General features: G+C 38.1%; 1 protein-coding gene across 3 annotated transcripts in view; it reads left to right on the forward strand.

The window, feature by feature from the left end:
* The first annotated feature begins 325 nt into the window (after positions 1 to 325).
* Positions 326 to 18,109, forward strand: part of LOC129441630 (CD48 antigen-like) — a 34,544-nt gene continuing 16,760 nt past the window's right edge. For all 3 annotated transcript variants that reach the window (XM_073872326.1, XM_073872338.1, XM_073872332.1), the window contains exons 1-2: positions 326 to 456; positions 17,246 to 17,557. In XM_073872326.1, the coding sequence (XP_073728427.1) occupies positions 405 to 456; positions 17,246 to 17,557 (364 nt within the window). In that variant the 5' untranslated portion in view covers positions 326 to 404. The remainder of the gene's footprint in view (positions 457 to 17,245; positions 17,558 to 18,109) is intronic.

Consider the following 18,109-nt stretch of genomic DNA (forward strand, 5'->3'; position numbering starts at 1 on the left):
AAAAACATGGAGGTTGGGTGAATTGGACATGTCAAATCAGATCAATCAGTTTTCATTATAGCCATATATGGCATTAAGAATGCATTAATAAATATAACCTTCAATGCATAGAATGCTGTTACTGCTAAATTTTAACATTGCATATTCTTTGGCATTTGTTTAAGTTACACATAACTACTGAGGAAGTTTAAAGATCGATGCTAAATAAACATTCTGTGTCGCTAAAGAAACATTCATGCATTTAAGGGTTAATACTTCATTTTAAAAGTATATTTTTAAGAGTATACTGCAGCATCAGATCTGTGATGTTACTGGTGGGAGGAGGTGGATGTGGTTTAGCTGCAGAGCTTCCTCTTAAGTCAAGCCACTGGTTGACCACACCAGTCTCATCTCAATGACCGGCAATGGCATCAGCATCAGTCATAATCTTCACGGCTCTTTTGGTCATCAACAAAGGTACTATAGTACTGTATATGCAGTAAATGTTTTGTTTTTTATTGCTAATTTATAATTTTCTATAGTACAGTTGTAACTGTTAACATGAATTAATGCACCATGAACTAACATGAATAACTGTATGGACATTAAGTAACATCAACAAGAATTAATACATACTGAAAAATGATATTGTTTAATATTTGTTTATGTTAGTTGATTAATTTACTAATGTTTACTAATACAAACGTATTGCATGTTGGGGTTTATATGTGCCTATTGTATACTTACTTATATGTGCCTTTTTTTATATGTGCCGGACGGGAGAGGGAGGGGGGGCGTTAGCTACGCTCCGTTTGTTTGAAAACAGTTCAAACATCAACAAGAAGTGACGTCACACATTATTCGATTATAGTGCCTTTAGGTGTTAAGTGCAAGTTAATTTATTATCTCATATTTACCTTGTAAAAAATTTAAATGGTTGCAACCTCTTACCAGATCAGTATTTTTTTTTTTTTTATGAAAAGCATCACAAGCACAGTACAAGTGTGAGAATATTATAAAATGAAATGAAGGGGAAAAAACAAGAATTAAACACCCATAATAGATACTCGTATACAAACAAACATATAAGCATAGTAACATATACATATAAACAACTAAATAAATCAGAGACTTCAAATTTAATCTTTTCCAGTTTGAGGGCAAAAAGTAGGTCAAAAACCCACTGACGATAGGTTGGTGGAGATTGCAACTTCCAATTAATTAGTATAAGTCTTCTAGCCAGCAGTGTGCAAAGTGCAATATTATCTCTTTCTAAAGCTGTAAGTTTAACATTATCCGGAAGGACCCCAAATAAAGCTGTCAATGGGTTGGGATCTATTACTGTGGTAAGAATTTCTGACATACAACTAAAAATTCTTCCCCAAAACCTTAATAATTTAGGACAGGACCAGAAAGAATGAACACACCGTGGGCAGGTGGGGTCTATGAGTAGAGGGAATAGAAGAACAGAGCAGAGATGTCAACGTGACTGGGGAACAACAAACAGCCTCCATTTGCACCCAGTAAGGTTTACACAGTTGCAGATCATGCTGGTACCAGTACAGCAGGCTTCTAAAGTTAGCTGCCCAGTAATACGTTTGAAAGTTAGGTAAAGCCAAACCTCCCACCTCTTTTGGCTTAACAAGGTGCTTTAGACTTATTCGCCTTGGCTTGTTATTCCAGATAAATGATGAGATAGTTTTTTCCAAACATAAGAAAAATGACTTGGGAACAAATATGGGCAGACATTGAAATAGATATAAAAACTTTGGAAGAATGTTCATTTTAATCACATTTACCCTTCCCATCAGTGAGAGAGGAAGGGGTTTCCATGATAAAAGCTTAGATTTTGTGAGATCAAATAAAGGACTAAAATTAGTTTTAAAAAATCAGCATGTTTACGAGTCACTTGGACACCCAAGTATCTAAATTGGTTGTTAACAACTCTGAATTGGAAATTTGAATATGATAGACTTAATGCAGCAGAGTTTACTGGGAATAATTAGCTCTTGGAAAAGTTCAATTTATATCCTGAAAAAGTACTAAATGAGTCCAATATTGAAAGGACTCGAGGGATTGAGACTAGGGGATTGGATAAAAATAAAATAAGATCATCAGCATATAAAGAAACCTTCTGCTCTAGCCCAGCACGAAAAATACCTTGCACCTCTGGGTCAGCACGTAAAGCAATTGCCAAAGGTTCAATAGCAATAGCAAATAGAAGAGGAGAGGGGACAGCCCTGCCTTGTGCCTCGATACAGTGAAAAAGGATCTGAAACAATATTGTTTGAGCGTACAGATGCTTTGGGGGTAGCATAAAGTAGCTTTATCCAAGAGATTAATTTTAAACCAAAGCCAAACCTCTCCAAAACATTTATAAGATAACCCCACTCAATGCGGTCAAATGCTTTTTCAGCATCTAGTGAGACCACAGCTTCAGCATTGTTGGAATGAGGTGAGTACAAAACGTTAAAAAGACGCCTAATATTAAAAAAAGACTGTCTGTCACGAACAAAACCGGTTTGATCAGGTGAAATGACTTCATGTAAAGTTTTTTCGACCCAAAAGGCTAATACTTTAGCTAGTATCTTGTAATCACAATTTAAAAGTGAAATGGGACGATAAGAACCGCAATCTAGGGGGGGTTTATCTTTCTTAAGAATTAGTGAAATAGTAGCTTGATAGAGGGTTAGGGGCAATTTGGAATTTTGTAGACTCTCTAAAAAAACCAAAAGCAATACAGGGCATAGTAATTTAGAAAATGCTTTATAAAAATCAGACGGGAAACCATCGGGACCAGGGGTCTTGCCTGTTTTTAAGGACGCAATAGCATCAGCTATTTCTTCAATTGTAATATCTTCATCTAAAGAATCACACAAAGTTTTCTCTACGGTGGGGAAATCTAATTTATCTAAGAAAGTTTTCATGACAGATACATCTTGAGGAGATTCCGAGGTGTACAAATTTCCATAATATTGTTTAAATTGAGAGTTTATTTCTTTATAGTCAGTGGTAATAAGTCCTGAAGGTAGCTTAAGTTGGGGTATCAAGCGTGACGTTTGCGATTTACGAATTTGATAAGCTAACAATTTACCGGTCTTATCACCAAACTCATAGACCCTATGTTGAGCTCGTAAAAACAAATTCTCAGCCTGTTCCGTCGATAACAGATCATATTTTGTCTGCAAAATCTGACGCTCTTTATAAAGGTTGGGAGACGGGTTCAGTGAGTACTGACTGTCAATAGCTGATATAGAACAAGACAATTCATCTAGTTGCCTTTTTCGATCTCTGTTTTTAGAAGACGAGTATGAAATTATGCAACCACGCAGATAACATTTTAAGGTCTCCCAAATGGTAGAATAAGCCATACCCTGAGTACTATTAAGTTCAAGAAAAGAAGATATATGTGAAGAAATGAATTTTACAAATTCTTTATCCCTTAATAGTCCAGTGTTAAAGGACCACTGACGATGCTTTGGGGGTGCTTTTGGAAAGCTAAGTTCCAGAACAGCTGGTGCATGATCAGATATTACTATGCTTTCATACGAACAATTCTGCAGATATGGAAGAAGTTTGTTGTCTAAAAAGAAATAATCAATTCGTGAATAAGAATGGTGTACATGCGAAAAAAATGAATATTTCCTTGCGGAAGGATTTATAAAGCGAAATGGATCACGAATACCATAGCTATGTAGAAACGATTGAATTATCGCTGCACATTTTGAAAGAGGTATAGCTTTTTTCGAGGACCTATCAAGTTGTGGACACATCACACAATTAAAATCACCGCCCAGGACTAATGAATGAGAGTGAAGGTCAGGTATACATGATAGAAAGGTCGTCATAAAGGAAACATCATCATAATTTGGGGCATAAACATTAGCAAGAATTAGGGGGGTTGAAAACAATGTTCCTGTTACAATGACATATCTGCCCTTATGATCTGCAATTACTTGTGATACGGCAAATGGCGTGGATTTATGTACCAGAATTGCACAGCCCCTAGATTTGAACTGAAAATGTGAATGATAGACTTGACCCACCCAGTCTTTTTTTAATCTAAAATGGTCTGATGAACAGAGTTGAGTTTCTTGAAGAAACACAAAACTGGCTTTCAGTTTCCTAAGATGAGTCAGAACCTTATTACGTTTGACTGGATTATTCAAACCTTTACAGTTCCAGCTGACCCATCTCACCGAACCATCTTCATTAGCCCTACCACCCATCATTTAAAAAAGAAAAAGAAAAAAAAGAGGAGACCAATAAAGTATTATGTAAAACCCAAATAATTATGCAAGGATCAGCAAGTACAGAAAAGTATGAAACCATACAAAGGATCAATGGCCCAGTCGTGTGCTTATGAGATGAACAAGGAAACGCAAACATATTAACAAACTTTAAGAACCCTGGCGCAAAGACCCGCCCCCCGCCCTCACTGCCACCCTCCACCCAGCGCCCTTGACCTAAGCTAACACTCCCCCAACTGTAGCGTACGCTACCCTGAGGAAAAACCCCAATGTGCGTGCGAGTTATTGTGATTCTTACCTGGTACGCATCTCCGCAAACAAATAACAAATACAGCAAGTGTATTCTGATACATATAAAATAGGACTTATAATCCTCTATATTTGTATAAAAGATAACTATAATCAAAGAATAAATTCTAACATATTAAACCACACATCTGAATAAAGTGCTTTCAATTGTCTCTGACCGAGAGAAAATGAGAAATTATAGCTCCAGCACGTTTGAAGGTGTTCAATCAGGTGATAGGTGTTGTTTCACAAAAGCCAGCGCCGCGGCTGGAGTATCAAACGAATGTTCAGCGCCGTTCTTTGTAATTCTGAAACCGGTAAGGCCCTTTAGACCGTACTTAACATCTGGCATGGACCTCAGTAGACGTTTAACCTCGTAGTATGCAGCCCGTTTCTTAGCAATCTCAGGCGGAAAGTCCGGGAAGATGAACACAGTTTTGTCTCAGAACTTAAGCTGCCCACCACGGCTCGCCTTTCGCCAAATATCCTCCTTGACGTCGTAACGATGGAAGCAAATTACGAAGGCTCGCGGTCGGCTACCCTCCACAGGTTTCGGTGCAACTGTACGATGTGCGTGAGCAAGAAGTGGAGGTTCAGAAAGACCAAATATCTCCGCCAAAGCATCCGCCACGAATTTCGTAGGTTGTGGGCCTTCCAAACCTTCCGGAATTCCCACCAAGCGAAGATTGGATCTGCGGGAACGACACTCTAAATCAATGCACTTAGCTTGGAATGAGGCGACCACTTTCTGGAGAGAGACGACCGTAGGCTCGAGAGAGTGAAGACTTGTCGTCCATTCCGAGGTAGCTGTCTCCAGGTTAGTTAAGCGCTCATTCTGGGTTTTGAGATCCGCTTTGAAAGATGAAATTGTGTTATGCATTTCTTCTCGTATCAGAGAAATTTAATCTCGAATTTCAGCGGCGTGCGCGTCAAATTTGGCATAAATTCCACTTTCGAGCCTGTTGATGGCCCCCATGATCGCTGCGCCCTCAGGGGTGGAAAGTTCCACAGTTTCCAAAGGCGAGCCGCCGGCGGCAACAGACGACTCGGCCTTCTTTTGTCGTTGCGTCTTAGACATCGTTGGAACTCATACGTCTGATTTAAATACTATTGTTAGAGGTGAAGTAATCAAAAATAAACTAGATGTAAAAGAAAAAAGTATATATTTAGTGCTGTATCAAAGTATGAAACAAAATTTAAAAGTTGGTTTGCGGAGCTCCTGACTTATGCTCCCTCACATGGCAGATGCTAAACCGGAAGTCTACCAGATCAGTATTTGATACGTCTGCTAATGGCTGTAACTGGACTTTAACGAGAAACTAAAATCTATATTAAAAGCGCTTTGACCTAATAAGAATTACTCTTGAGTTATGCTCTGTAAGCACATAATACCTGCCAAATGCAGATTAAAATCAGTAATGGCAGGTACTGTAACGTTGTCAAATTGTAACAGTCAGCCCTATCAGCTGAGTTACAAAATTGCTAGCCAATTTGGCAGTTTACTTTTTATACATTTTTCCAATCTGTAATTTCTTTGTAAAGCTCGTGTAAGCCAAATCTGCCCGCCTTTAGCACAAAGTCATTATGGTATACTAAATACAGCATTATTGCGCTGCATCTGTGCATCTCTGGCTTACTTGAACACTCCTAGATAGCACACATACATCTCAGAGACGTCTATTTGATGTCTGCATTTGCTTCTGCAAAATGTGATTTTTATTGTTTGCTCATCTGCATTAAGTCTCTGAAAAAAAATTATACAGGTGCTGGTCATATAATAAGAATATCATCAAAAAGTTTATTTTACTAATTCCATTTAAAAAGTGAAACTTGTATATTATATTAATTTATTACACATGTATTTCTAATGTTTATTTCTTTTAATTTTGATAACTTGCGTTCAAATCTACTTAGAACACTGTCTAAGGCTGCATTGAAAAGTAACTTCACGTCTGTTGCTGTGTTGGATAAATAAAACTACTTTGGTGTGTCACATAGACGTCGTCATCGTCTTGCTGCCCCCTCCCCTTTCTGTGATTGGTTCCCTATTTCATGGGCAAAATTGGTTCATAGTTTCCATGCTAGACTTGCAGCGTGAATAAATTTGCGCGCAAGGCAGCATGGGGAAACCCAGGCTAGTCTAAGACCTTTATTCTTTATTATGTTTTGGGTGTTGATAGGCTACAAGTTTTCCCGTTCTCTCTATCTCTCATCCCTGCAATGTCTAATTAACCCTCTGGGGTCTAAGGGGTTTTTAGGGCCCTGGAGAAGTTTTGACCTGCACTGACATTTGTGCTTTTTTCAGTTGCTTAAATACATAATAATGGCAAAAGTCTCATAACACTGTTTTCAGCTCAAACTGGGCTACAATATTATATGATCAACATGTATGTACATGTTTGTATTTTAGAGATAAAAATCTTCATGCGTGGTTTCTTAAAAAGCATAATTTTTAAGTCACTGATATAAGTCCACAAAACCCATACTAAACATGTTTTCCCAAGACTTCTCAAAACAGGATCTAGCAGTATAAAGTTTTTTCTTTAAAATGATGTGAAAATCATTCTGCCTACCCATTCACAAATAAACAATATATTGATTTACAATGTTTGTGTATGGTGTGCGTGTCGTGTGTACTGTTCATTTGGAGAACTTTTAGTGACATACATATGCAAGTAAATAAGGATTTAGATGTCATGTTTGGTTCACTCTGGTGAAAGTCAACTTAGCATATGAAGGAACAGAGAAAAAGGATCAGAGATTGAGTTTCCATTCCCATTTTGTCACGGGTGCTTGCACACTGCTCGCGCTGTGTTAAAAACTCCATTTGGTCCATGTGTGGATCCCTTGGTGGCCCCCTATCGCCTGATATCCCGTCTATGGATAATCTGCCCCTGGCAACAATCGGTTTGCATTACCAAATAATTCCTGCATACAGTGTCTCTCATGAATGCTCATCTTGCATGCTCGTTGTCATAACCATCTTGAGTGGGCAAATGCTCACATTCGATGGTGTCTGGCACTTTGGAGAGGTGTTCTCTTCACAGATGAATGTATGGCATCATGTGGGGGAGTGAGTTTCTGATGTAAACGTTGTGCATCGAGTAACCCATGGTGGCAGTGGGGTTATAATATGGGTAGGCATATATTATGAACAACTAACACATGTACATTTAATTGATGGCATTTTAGATGCACAGAGATACCATGATGAGATCTTGAGGCCTATTGTTGTGCCATTCATACATGACCATAACCTCATGTTGCAGCATGATAATGCACATCCACATGTTGCAAGGATTTTTACACAATTCCTGAAAGCTGAAAACATCCCAGTTCGTGCATGGGCAGCATACTCATCACACATATTACCAATGTGAGCATGTTTGGAATGCTCTGAAACGCCATATACAACAGCATGTTCCAGTTCCTGCCAATATCCAGCAACTTCGCACAGCCATTGAAGAGGAGTGGACCAACATTCCACAGGCCACAATCAACAACCTGATTAACTCTATGCAAAGGAGATTAGATGTGAGGCACATGGTGGTCACATGAGATGCTGACTGGTTTTTGGGGAAGTTTATCTTTGCTTCAACTAACTCTGTTTTTACACTCAACTGTTTTTAAACTCATGTTTCCCATTAAAAGTTTATTTACAATGTTTGTGTAGTTGTGAAGTGGAAGAATGTGGTTCACACATAAGGTGTGACAGCAGTACTTTTTTTTAAATGTGTGACTGCAACTATATCTCCTTTAAAGGAATATCTACTCATTTTCAATATTGAACTATGTTATCACCTTAACTAAGAAGAGTTGATACATTCCTCTATCATCTGTGTTCGTGCACGTAAGCGCTGGGGCGCGCTGTGGCGCTTCGATGGCATTTGGCTTGGCCCCATTCATTCAATGGTGCCAATCGGAGATGGGGTTGGAAGTGACCAGGCACATCAACGTTTTTCCTATTTGAGACGAGTGGTTGTGCGAGCAAGTTTGGTGGTGCAGGGTGGAACGTGGCGCTTTTCTGGGCGGATTTGGAGGAGGAACTGTGTTTTGTGGCGTGGTGGCACTTTTGGGAGTGCTTCGACTCGGCGCAGTAACACCCTCCCTCTCCCATTATGAGAGTGAGAAGGGGAGCGGACTTTTCACGCACACAGATGATAGAGGGATGTATCAACAATTCTTAGTTAAGGTAATAACATAGTTTAATATTGAAAATGAGTAGACTATTCCTTTAATTAAATACATTTGTTAGCATGTGTTATTACATTTATTAGGAGATTTGAATATAAAGTATATTAAAGCATGATAACACACACATTTACTATTCTGTTATATAAACTTTATTACAGGCTCTAGGCCCAACATCATGACATACAACATAACAGAGGGAATAAATACATACAAACATAAAAACATACTTTGATTCATGAGAGTCTTAACAGGCACCCATACCAATGTTTCCACAAATATGATTGATATCTAACTGAGCTGAACCTGGGGCTTGTGATCATTACTATATCTGTTAATATCTGTTAATTTAGAAATAAAAAAAACAGCTAAAGGTCTTACTATAGACCCTTTGCAAACACGTGACCTAGACCACGTGACGACGCCATGCTGGACGGCAAAATCACTGGCGCACTAGGTTGATTAGTAATAGACGAGCGGGATTTTTGATTAGTTTTAAACAGTTTAAATATATATTACACTAAAATACATGGCTTCTTATATTAAGGAAGTTGTTGTGCCGTTATCGGTCGAGGTAGGACATTTGGTAGGTCCTCACAAAAAGCGCTATTTAGAGAAGTTAGAGATAGCGGTACTGGATACCGACCCTTACCTTCTTCCTCCTTCAATTTTCACGGACCTCATTAAACGCAGAGTCTGCCCGACTTCAGCCCGCATGATTTGTACCATGTGGCAAACGGGATATCCCCATACACTGGTGCTGATCTTAAGGCTTTTAAAAGTCTGCAGAGCTGCCAACTTCTGAGTTCAGCTTGGAGTGAGATTTTTTTTGGGGGGATGGGGGTTTGTGGTAATAATTTTTTATATAAGTCCTAACCATTTGCCAATTGATAATAGTGTGGATTTTAGCTATTTCTGTGTTAAATAGTTGGGAAAGACTGCGTTAAAATGGTTCACAATGCAAATCGAATCATATTTTAGAAATTAAATTGAAATAAAAGCTTTTACTGAGTTTAAATGAGTCTTTACTATTATTTTATACACTTCTATTATGCTTTCCTTCTGATAAAAGTGCCAAAAAAGTTCAGTTAAAATCTAATGAATAGGCTACTGGTCTCTGTAAAATGTATAACTGCAGATAACAGCAGCTTTGATTCAGTATATGCACTGAGAAAGAGAAGCGTAAAGTGATGATTTGTGATTGGTGGTAGAGGGACTGTCACAATAAAATAAACCAAATGAATAGTTTAATATTAAACTAAAGCAACAGATAATGTGTATGTCAAGACCATATAATTATATTTCGTATATATTATTGTTTATAGATGTCAAATATCAATTGACTTTTTTCTCTTTTATTAAAACCTGTCACCGCAAACATCACGCAGGCTTGTACTGCTTGCAAACATGCACACGCGAGTGATGGTAGATTAAAATTGCTGTTTTCTGAGGGTATCTGCGTGCGTGGAATCCGGGCAGGTCTCTGCTTTTCATCCAGACCTTGACGCTTTGTGTGTTCGACTGGTGCGGAGCTGACTGATCGGCGTATGACATCAGAGTAACGCGAGAGCAAGGTAAAGGCGGACCCTTTTGTAACATTTCGACTTGCTCTCGCGGTACTCTGTTGTCCTCGCTGCCGAACTTCCTGCGCAGCGCCACATAAAGTGAAATGCTCTTTGACTCTTTGCAGCAAAGTACCAGCAACATGAGAAGGTGGCACGCAAAAGACAGTGAAGGTACGCTAAAATATAAAAGTGTCAGTACTGCGAGCACTGGTTTAGCTACTTACATCGTGAAAATGTATGTGTGGCGTGAGAGCGTGAGAATGGGGTCAATTGCGTGGGTCTCACGGTGAATGCGTAAGAGTTGGCAGCTATGAAATTTATGGTGTCACTGCAGCATTAAACAATAACATTCATGTAAAAATAATGTATTTATGCCACTTTTCTGTAATGATAGGTGCATCATAGTAACACGAAATAACCATTTAATGACCCTAACGAACACAAACACGTACTTTTTCGGCTTGCCGTCCGTCTACAACATAGCACTTCCGCCGTCCATCATGGCGTCCATAATTCGCGCGAGTAGAGCGTGACGTCACGTGCAAGGGGTCTATAGAACAATTAAAAGAAGACAAAGGGCTTTCAGGGAAAAATCTATTTGTTAAATATGTCACATTTTCTTCCATCCTAAAATCACGAAGGCCGAGTTGGGGAGTCACATTCTGACAACTAGGAAGTTCAGCATCACACTACTGTAGTTCAGCCATTTCCCAGTAGCATGGTTTCATTCTTTAACAATGGCAGCATGGCATCTTTAGCGTCCTTTATTCTTCTCATTTTCAACCCAGATAAAAAACTCTATGTATTTTTAATTGGTTTTTATTAATAATCGTTATAGTGACTGTGCAAAACTATAGGATGTTTTATGTAGCTTATGACAAACTGAAGTCAATATTGAAAACTATTTGTTAAACCAGGAGTGTCCAAACTCCTGGAAGCCCGGTGTCTTGCAGAGTTTAGCTCCAAACCTAATCAAACACTGAACTGAAGCAGCCAATTAAGGTCTTATTAGGATCCAAAAAGCCCGGCTGTCACATGATTCATGGAGACTTCAGTTAGTTCCTGGAAGAAAAAGGTCTTTATGGGTCCACTTAGATTCGAAAACCCGAGATCTGAGGTAATTTAAAATGAATGTGTTTTGTCGAATGAACCCGAAAACCTGAACTCTCTCGCGTGTGTGTGTCAATGTCCTTTTGAAACCCCTCCTCTGTTTGCCAAGAGCGCTTGCGACATTGTGTGGCTGGTGGTAGGTTAATTTTCGTTGAGACAGAGATGTCAGTCAATGTACATCGTCTTCGTCTTCAAACAAATGGAGCAGCTCGCCAAATTGGTTGCAAGTCCAGCTGGGTTTCTTTCTGTCTGACGTCTGCATGCGGTGCTGCAGACTGCACACACGTTGGTGCCATTTACATTCGGGTCAAAAAATGCCGCTGGTTCGGGTCGGATTCGGGTTTAATCTTCTCGGATTTGTCTCAGTCAGGTCTTTCTTTAAAATCCATGGATTAGACTAGTCCTAGACTAAAATAAATGTAAGAGATTTTGGCAACAGAAGTATGGCAAGAATCAGCAGTGAAGTAACACAGACAGAGAAAATTATTTAAAAAAGTTGACTTATCAACTTTTTCAACACAGCTACCAGATCAATATACTATAGTGGAGTGGATAGAAGACGTTAGCAGATGGCCAACTATAAAGTGGCCAGATAGATATATATGTATATTGGTATATTATATTATTGCAACCAAACGCAATAACCAGACATTTTGATGCTGGGAAACCTTCTGAGTTGCTAACACGTAGAACCACTGAGGAACAACACCACTTCCTTTGCCAAAATGCGCGCAGGCTATTTGATCACGTGAGCTGTAAAAGGGTCTATAATAATACCACTGGCTCAGTGTTGTTTTCTTTTTGTTGGTAATTAAAACATCTGATGAAAATGCAATCTTTATCACTTTTAATTTAATAAATCCCTAGACGTATTAATATATACATTTTATTAATACAAGTTATTAATAAATTAATTTATTGCATTTAATTTCATTATGTCAAAAAAACTTCACTCATACAGTTTTTGCATAAATATGTACTGCCATCATGTTTAGCCCTCCTAATTACACAATAATGGAATCTGCATTAAGAGAATGTATTTTACTATTAAAAGACCCCTAAATGTACACATTGAAGTAAGGGATAATCCACGTTTAGCCATGCATTAAATGATTTTAATGCACGACCTAGAGGCAAAGAACCTGGTTGCCTCTGTGAAGTGTTTAATGCATAGCTAGCCGTGGATTATCCCACTTAAACCTTGGTTATTTGCCAAGTTAAAACTGTAATTAATATTTACAGTGTAATTTTTTAACAGACGGGTAAAAATGACGGTCATTTTCTTAAGTATTAGGGTCGCACACCGTCCGCTTTATAAAGTAGTGCCATCGTATTGCTTTTACTTAAATTAATTATCACATTTATTTAAATTCATTATTAAAAGAGAGAGGCAGAGAACTGAAAGAGAAGGACCAGAGAGAGAGAGAGAAAGAGACGCACTTTAAAGGGGACATTCCATGAAAATCAGACTTTTTCCATGCTATAATCGGGTCCCCAGCGCTTCTATCAACCCAGAAAACATGAAACATAGCAACCCTGTAACTTTGTTTTGGTAAGGCTCTCTCTGCAAGCATGTGAATAAATAGGTCATTCGGATTTCGCTCCCCCCATGACGTAGGTAGGGGATCTTATTATAAAGATACCGCCCCTTCATCTGCGCTATCCAACCATGACGCTGCCTCGAGTGCGAGCGACGGAGAGAAAGACTGATTTCCAATATTTTCATCTTTACTTCATTGGCAATCAACTATTCCCCCAAGTTATAACATCAGTCAATATATCATTATTTTCACCAAACAGTATACTCATTACACAGAAAAAATGATAAAAATCCAACCAAAATCAATGGATCTGTGATGATTTCACTACTAGTTGGCCATCAACAGGCTCAGAACCTTAACAGAATTTTTGGCTACTTTCAAAATTCCGAAAGACATACTGGATAACATGATTGTTAATGTCCACATTATTAAACATCATGATCTAGGGATCTTTTTAATTTCAACATAACCCTGTTCCCCAATGGAAATGTGTCACACAATAAATATAATACAGCAAAATGACTTTAATTATTTTATTGCCTCAGATGATAGTTGATTGCCAATGAAGTAAAGATGAAAATGTGCCATTGCCAATATTGCATTAAATTGATGCAAAATTATGCAGAAATGTGTTTTAAGAGTTATTTTTTCAGTGGATGTTGTCAGCACATGTGTTCTGTGTATCAGGAATGCATTTATTGACAGTTTACCCAACCCACTGAGGATTTGAGGAAAAACATTTTTTTCCAAATTTTCTGATAAAAATAAAGGGTACATTCACTAAAATAGCCACAAATTTTTTTCGCGATATTTCCGGCAGAGCAGACCCTCCAATTATTGGTTCTTGGGGTCAAAGTTAAAAGAAAAAACACAAATAAAAAGTATGGCAGACCAGGTCAGGTTCAACCCATTTTTGAGACTTTGGCTCCCCGACTACAACCACAGCACTGTCATTTAGTGCAGAGAGAAAATAATTCACACAACAATTGAGTTCAATTTCAACAAACCACCATCATTAGGATCAGTGTTTGCACTTCATCTGCTCATGTGCATTTTAAAGGACACACCCAAAACGGCACACACCTAAAAAGTGGCAATTTTAACATGCAATAATAAATTATTTATCTGCTATTTTGAGCTAAAACTTCACATATGTGCTCTGGGGACACCAAAGATTTATTTGACATCTAAAAAAAGTCGTGTGACATGGGCCCTTTAATAACACAAGGCCTACATTAAACGACACCAGGAAATGGTCAGAGAGAGACAGGTCAGAGATAGTAATATTATGTGGTATAATACCTGAACAACAAACTAGGTCAAGTATATGACCTTTTAAATGGGTAGGATTTTCAACATAATGTTGTATATCGAAGCTGTCCAGGCAAAATAGAAAGTCCCTTACACAAGTACTATTTTCATTGTCAACATGAATATTAAAATCACCAGTTAAAATCACGTTGACCGATAGAGAACTGATGTGGGTTAAAAAGTTTGAAAAATTGTTTAAAAAGTTAGGATTTGCCTTTGGAGGACGGTAAACTAAAACAGTAGGCACAGGACCATGAATTTGAAGGACCAACGACTCAAAAGATGCAAAGTCTGGTACCGATATAGATGACACTTTCAATGACTCCTTATGAAAATACTGCTAGACCTCGACCCATCTCGCAGGGTTTACAGGCATACACATAGCCCGGAGGGGTAGACTGGTTCAGCTGTGCAAAATCGTCCTTATGTTGCCAAGTCTCAGTTAGACATAACAAGTCTAATTTACGATCACATATTAGCTCATGCAACACTGGACCTTTTGTTGAGAGTGAACGTACGTTCCAAAGCCCACAATGAATTAAAACAGATTCGGAAGGCCTACCTGAGTCCGCTGGTCTGGCAGGATGAGCAAACAGACTGGAATCAACAGAACTTGTGGTTTTCCTTACCGAGCACGGTCTTGAGGACCAGGATGAGTTAATAGTGGTGGATTCATCTATATTCATCTTCGCTGAGAGCCCCGTTGTACATATTTTCGGCAGGGAACATAGAACATGTCACAATGTGAAAACAACACAGATGGTACTTCGAAGTGACAGGATCTAAGTTGAAAAAGCTCAGTTGAGGTATAACGAAGTATAGCCGCAACCGGATAGCTGAAAAATAGAAAGATAAGCCAAGCACATAGGGCTAAAGCGGGTAGCTCCCCAGGAGACATAGTTCATCAGTATAGGAGTATACAGTCAATAGTAAATGGAGAGAGGGCTATTTGTAGAATTGATGATGGTCAATCAGATGATCACAGTCAGACCACGACACGTTCAGACTCCGCTACAGGCGTCGATCACAGGCCAAATCGCTTGCAGAGACATCGCAGGAGGTCACAGAGGCTCAGGGCAACAACCACCTGAAGCCTAGAACCGGATCACAGGGAGCTTTAAATCGCCAATAGCCACTCGCCGATGTAAACTCCGTTCATGCAGTAATCCACCTGAAGTTTAGAGCCGGAACATAGTGTAGAGCCTACATAGAATACACATAAATAGGCTTCTTTGGTAGCAAGTGCATGTGGGTATATTAAAATGGGCTAACACTTTTAAGTACCTCACATGTGGATTTAGAAACACATTGGGTTTATATATAATTATATCTAAAGCCTCAAAACAGTGACATAGGCCAGCTCCTAAAACAGAGCCAGAAATCACCATTAATCTTACACCCAACATTTAACAATAAAAACACATCATCCATAAATACATGCATTACCCAAATATCAAATACACTACAATACAATACATTTAAATACATGCATTACTTAAATACCGAATACACTACAATACATTTAAATACATCAAAGCACAAAAACATTTACAAAACACCCGTAACAATGCACTTTAGCTACGTATCACATACCTGGCAGCAGCTACAACAAATGTCTCATCGCACAGGTACAACCCTTCATCATTGCCTGCATGACATATTTAAATATACGCAATTACACCACATGTCATGCATTTTAAAAACATTACCTTACATAATAAAATTCACTCTACCTTAAATAAGGAAGAACACTACCGTAATCCCCCTATATAATTGGACTACCGTAAAGGCATATGGGAGTACCCTTATTTACCGTAAATACATTACAGCGGTCACGACCATTACAATAGGGAGTTGTGAAACACCGCTAGCCAATGTCAACTCCGTTTAAGCAGTAATCCCCCGGTACACATTAGCATGAGAAAAAAAATGCAATGCCCGTTGTCAAAAAATGTAAATAATTTATTATCGATTAAAAGCAAGCAACAAAACAAACGAAAACAAACGAATCATCCGGGACCAACGGCAGCCAACAGTGCCAGCGTTCACCACCGGAAGTTCAAAAAATGCAAGAATCATATCTTATGGCACTTAGTGAAACCTCATAGGGAGTGGTTCCGCCTAGACAGGTTCGCTTCCCAGTTCCTTATAAATTTCTCTCCGCTCTCGCCCAAAGAGTGTGCACACATTTAAACTGTCTTCAATGCAATTGCGTTTGCCCAAAATCTTCCCCTTGCCCAAAGTATGCATGTGTGCTCAGACTGGGTCCTGTGCGTCCATAAATCCATCTGTTCATAAATCCAGATTTGCAAGTCATGTCAACTTACTCTTATTTACATTGACTAGAGATGCGTTGCAACAACTTATGAAATAAAGTTGACTTCTTTCAACTAGTTGATTCAACTAAATTTTTTTATAAAGCAAATAATTATTTACAGTGTAATGATAGGTAACCATGTGTGTGAAACCCTAGTGAAAACCTAGTAATCTTTTGTCATTTTTTATTATGCACACTGTAACTGTTTTGAATATTCTTGTATGATATTTATTTAATTACAATATATACTACATTTACATTTACAAATGTGATTTAGTTGCTGCCCAAGGAGGTTTCATGAAAGCTTATTATATATCTGGATAATGTCTGTATACTCTGTCAAATTTATTTGTAGAGTGTAAAGTCTTTTGTTAATTCAGAGTTATCTAATATCTAATTTCAGAGAAAAGACCCAGAAAGTCTACAATAATGTGTGTGTATCATTTATGACCTATAAAACAGATTTTTTCCCCCCCATTTTATTCATTTACCTCACAGAGCTGTCTAAAAGTTATTTATTACAATAATACCAAGTTAAAATGGTAAGATCAGATGTTTAAATACAATTTTTTTTTTTTTGAAATAATAAAAGAACATGATAATGTATGTTCATACAATGTTGAATGTTATTGATGATAAATGGGTTTATGGAAAATATAACCAGCAACCACTAATCTGTATTTCTCTCCTCAGGGTTCAGTACTGAAGACACTGTGTTTGTGGAGACAGGAGCTTCTCTTCAACTGAATATACAGAGAGATAAACTACCTGATAAGTTTGAAGAGATATTCTGGCTGAATAATAAATCAGACACTATAGTGAAATATTATAAAGAATTTAAAAAAGTAAAGTTTTACGATGACTACAAGGACATAGTGGAGTTTAATAATGAAAGTTTCTCTCTAACACTGAAGAACATGAAGAAGACAGACAGTGGAGTTTATACAGCAAGAATAACTGGAAAAACAAATAGAGATGTTGCTGAACACAGAGTATCTGTTATAGGTGAGTGGGAGAGCTGAATAATGACATGTAGATTTGTTAGGGGTTTGCAGTCTAACAGCATACAAAATGTAGCACCATGAAAAGAATACAATACAATAATTAATTTATGCTGAAAACTTTTTTTGTTGTGATCTAATTTAATGTGGTTTGATTACTGTCACTTATACCACAGGCCGGTTGAATGCTTATTCTGATTGGCTGAGAAATGTTCCAGCAGTGTTGATTATTTTTCTGTAAACCGCACACCTAACCTGCCAAATGTCTTAAAATAATCACCAGAGCAATGTTTGTGGTACCGCGGTATAAGTAGAATAATTGATTCCGGTCCTTTGAATTATTTTAAAATAATGCACATCCACTTTGCGTCATGCCACATTACCACATAGAGTGTGCATTATTTTCAAATAATTCAACAGCCCATTGTCAATTATTTCTTACATTATCTTTACTTAGACAGTACAGTACTATACTACATATAATGTAAACATACACTGTAAAAAATCAGCTGTAATAATGCAGCTGGTTGCCAGTAACTTACTGTAAAAGATAAGG

The sequence above is a fragment of the Misgurnus anguillicaudatus genome, chromosome 2, assembly GCF_027580225.2.
Source record: "Misgurnus anguillicaudatus chromosome 2, ASM2758022v2, whole genome shotgun sequence".
In the NCBI taxonomy this organism is placed as follows: Eukaryota; Metazoa; Chordata; class Actinopteri; order Cypriniformes; family Cobitidae; genus Misgurnus; species Misgurnus anguillicaudatus.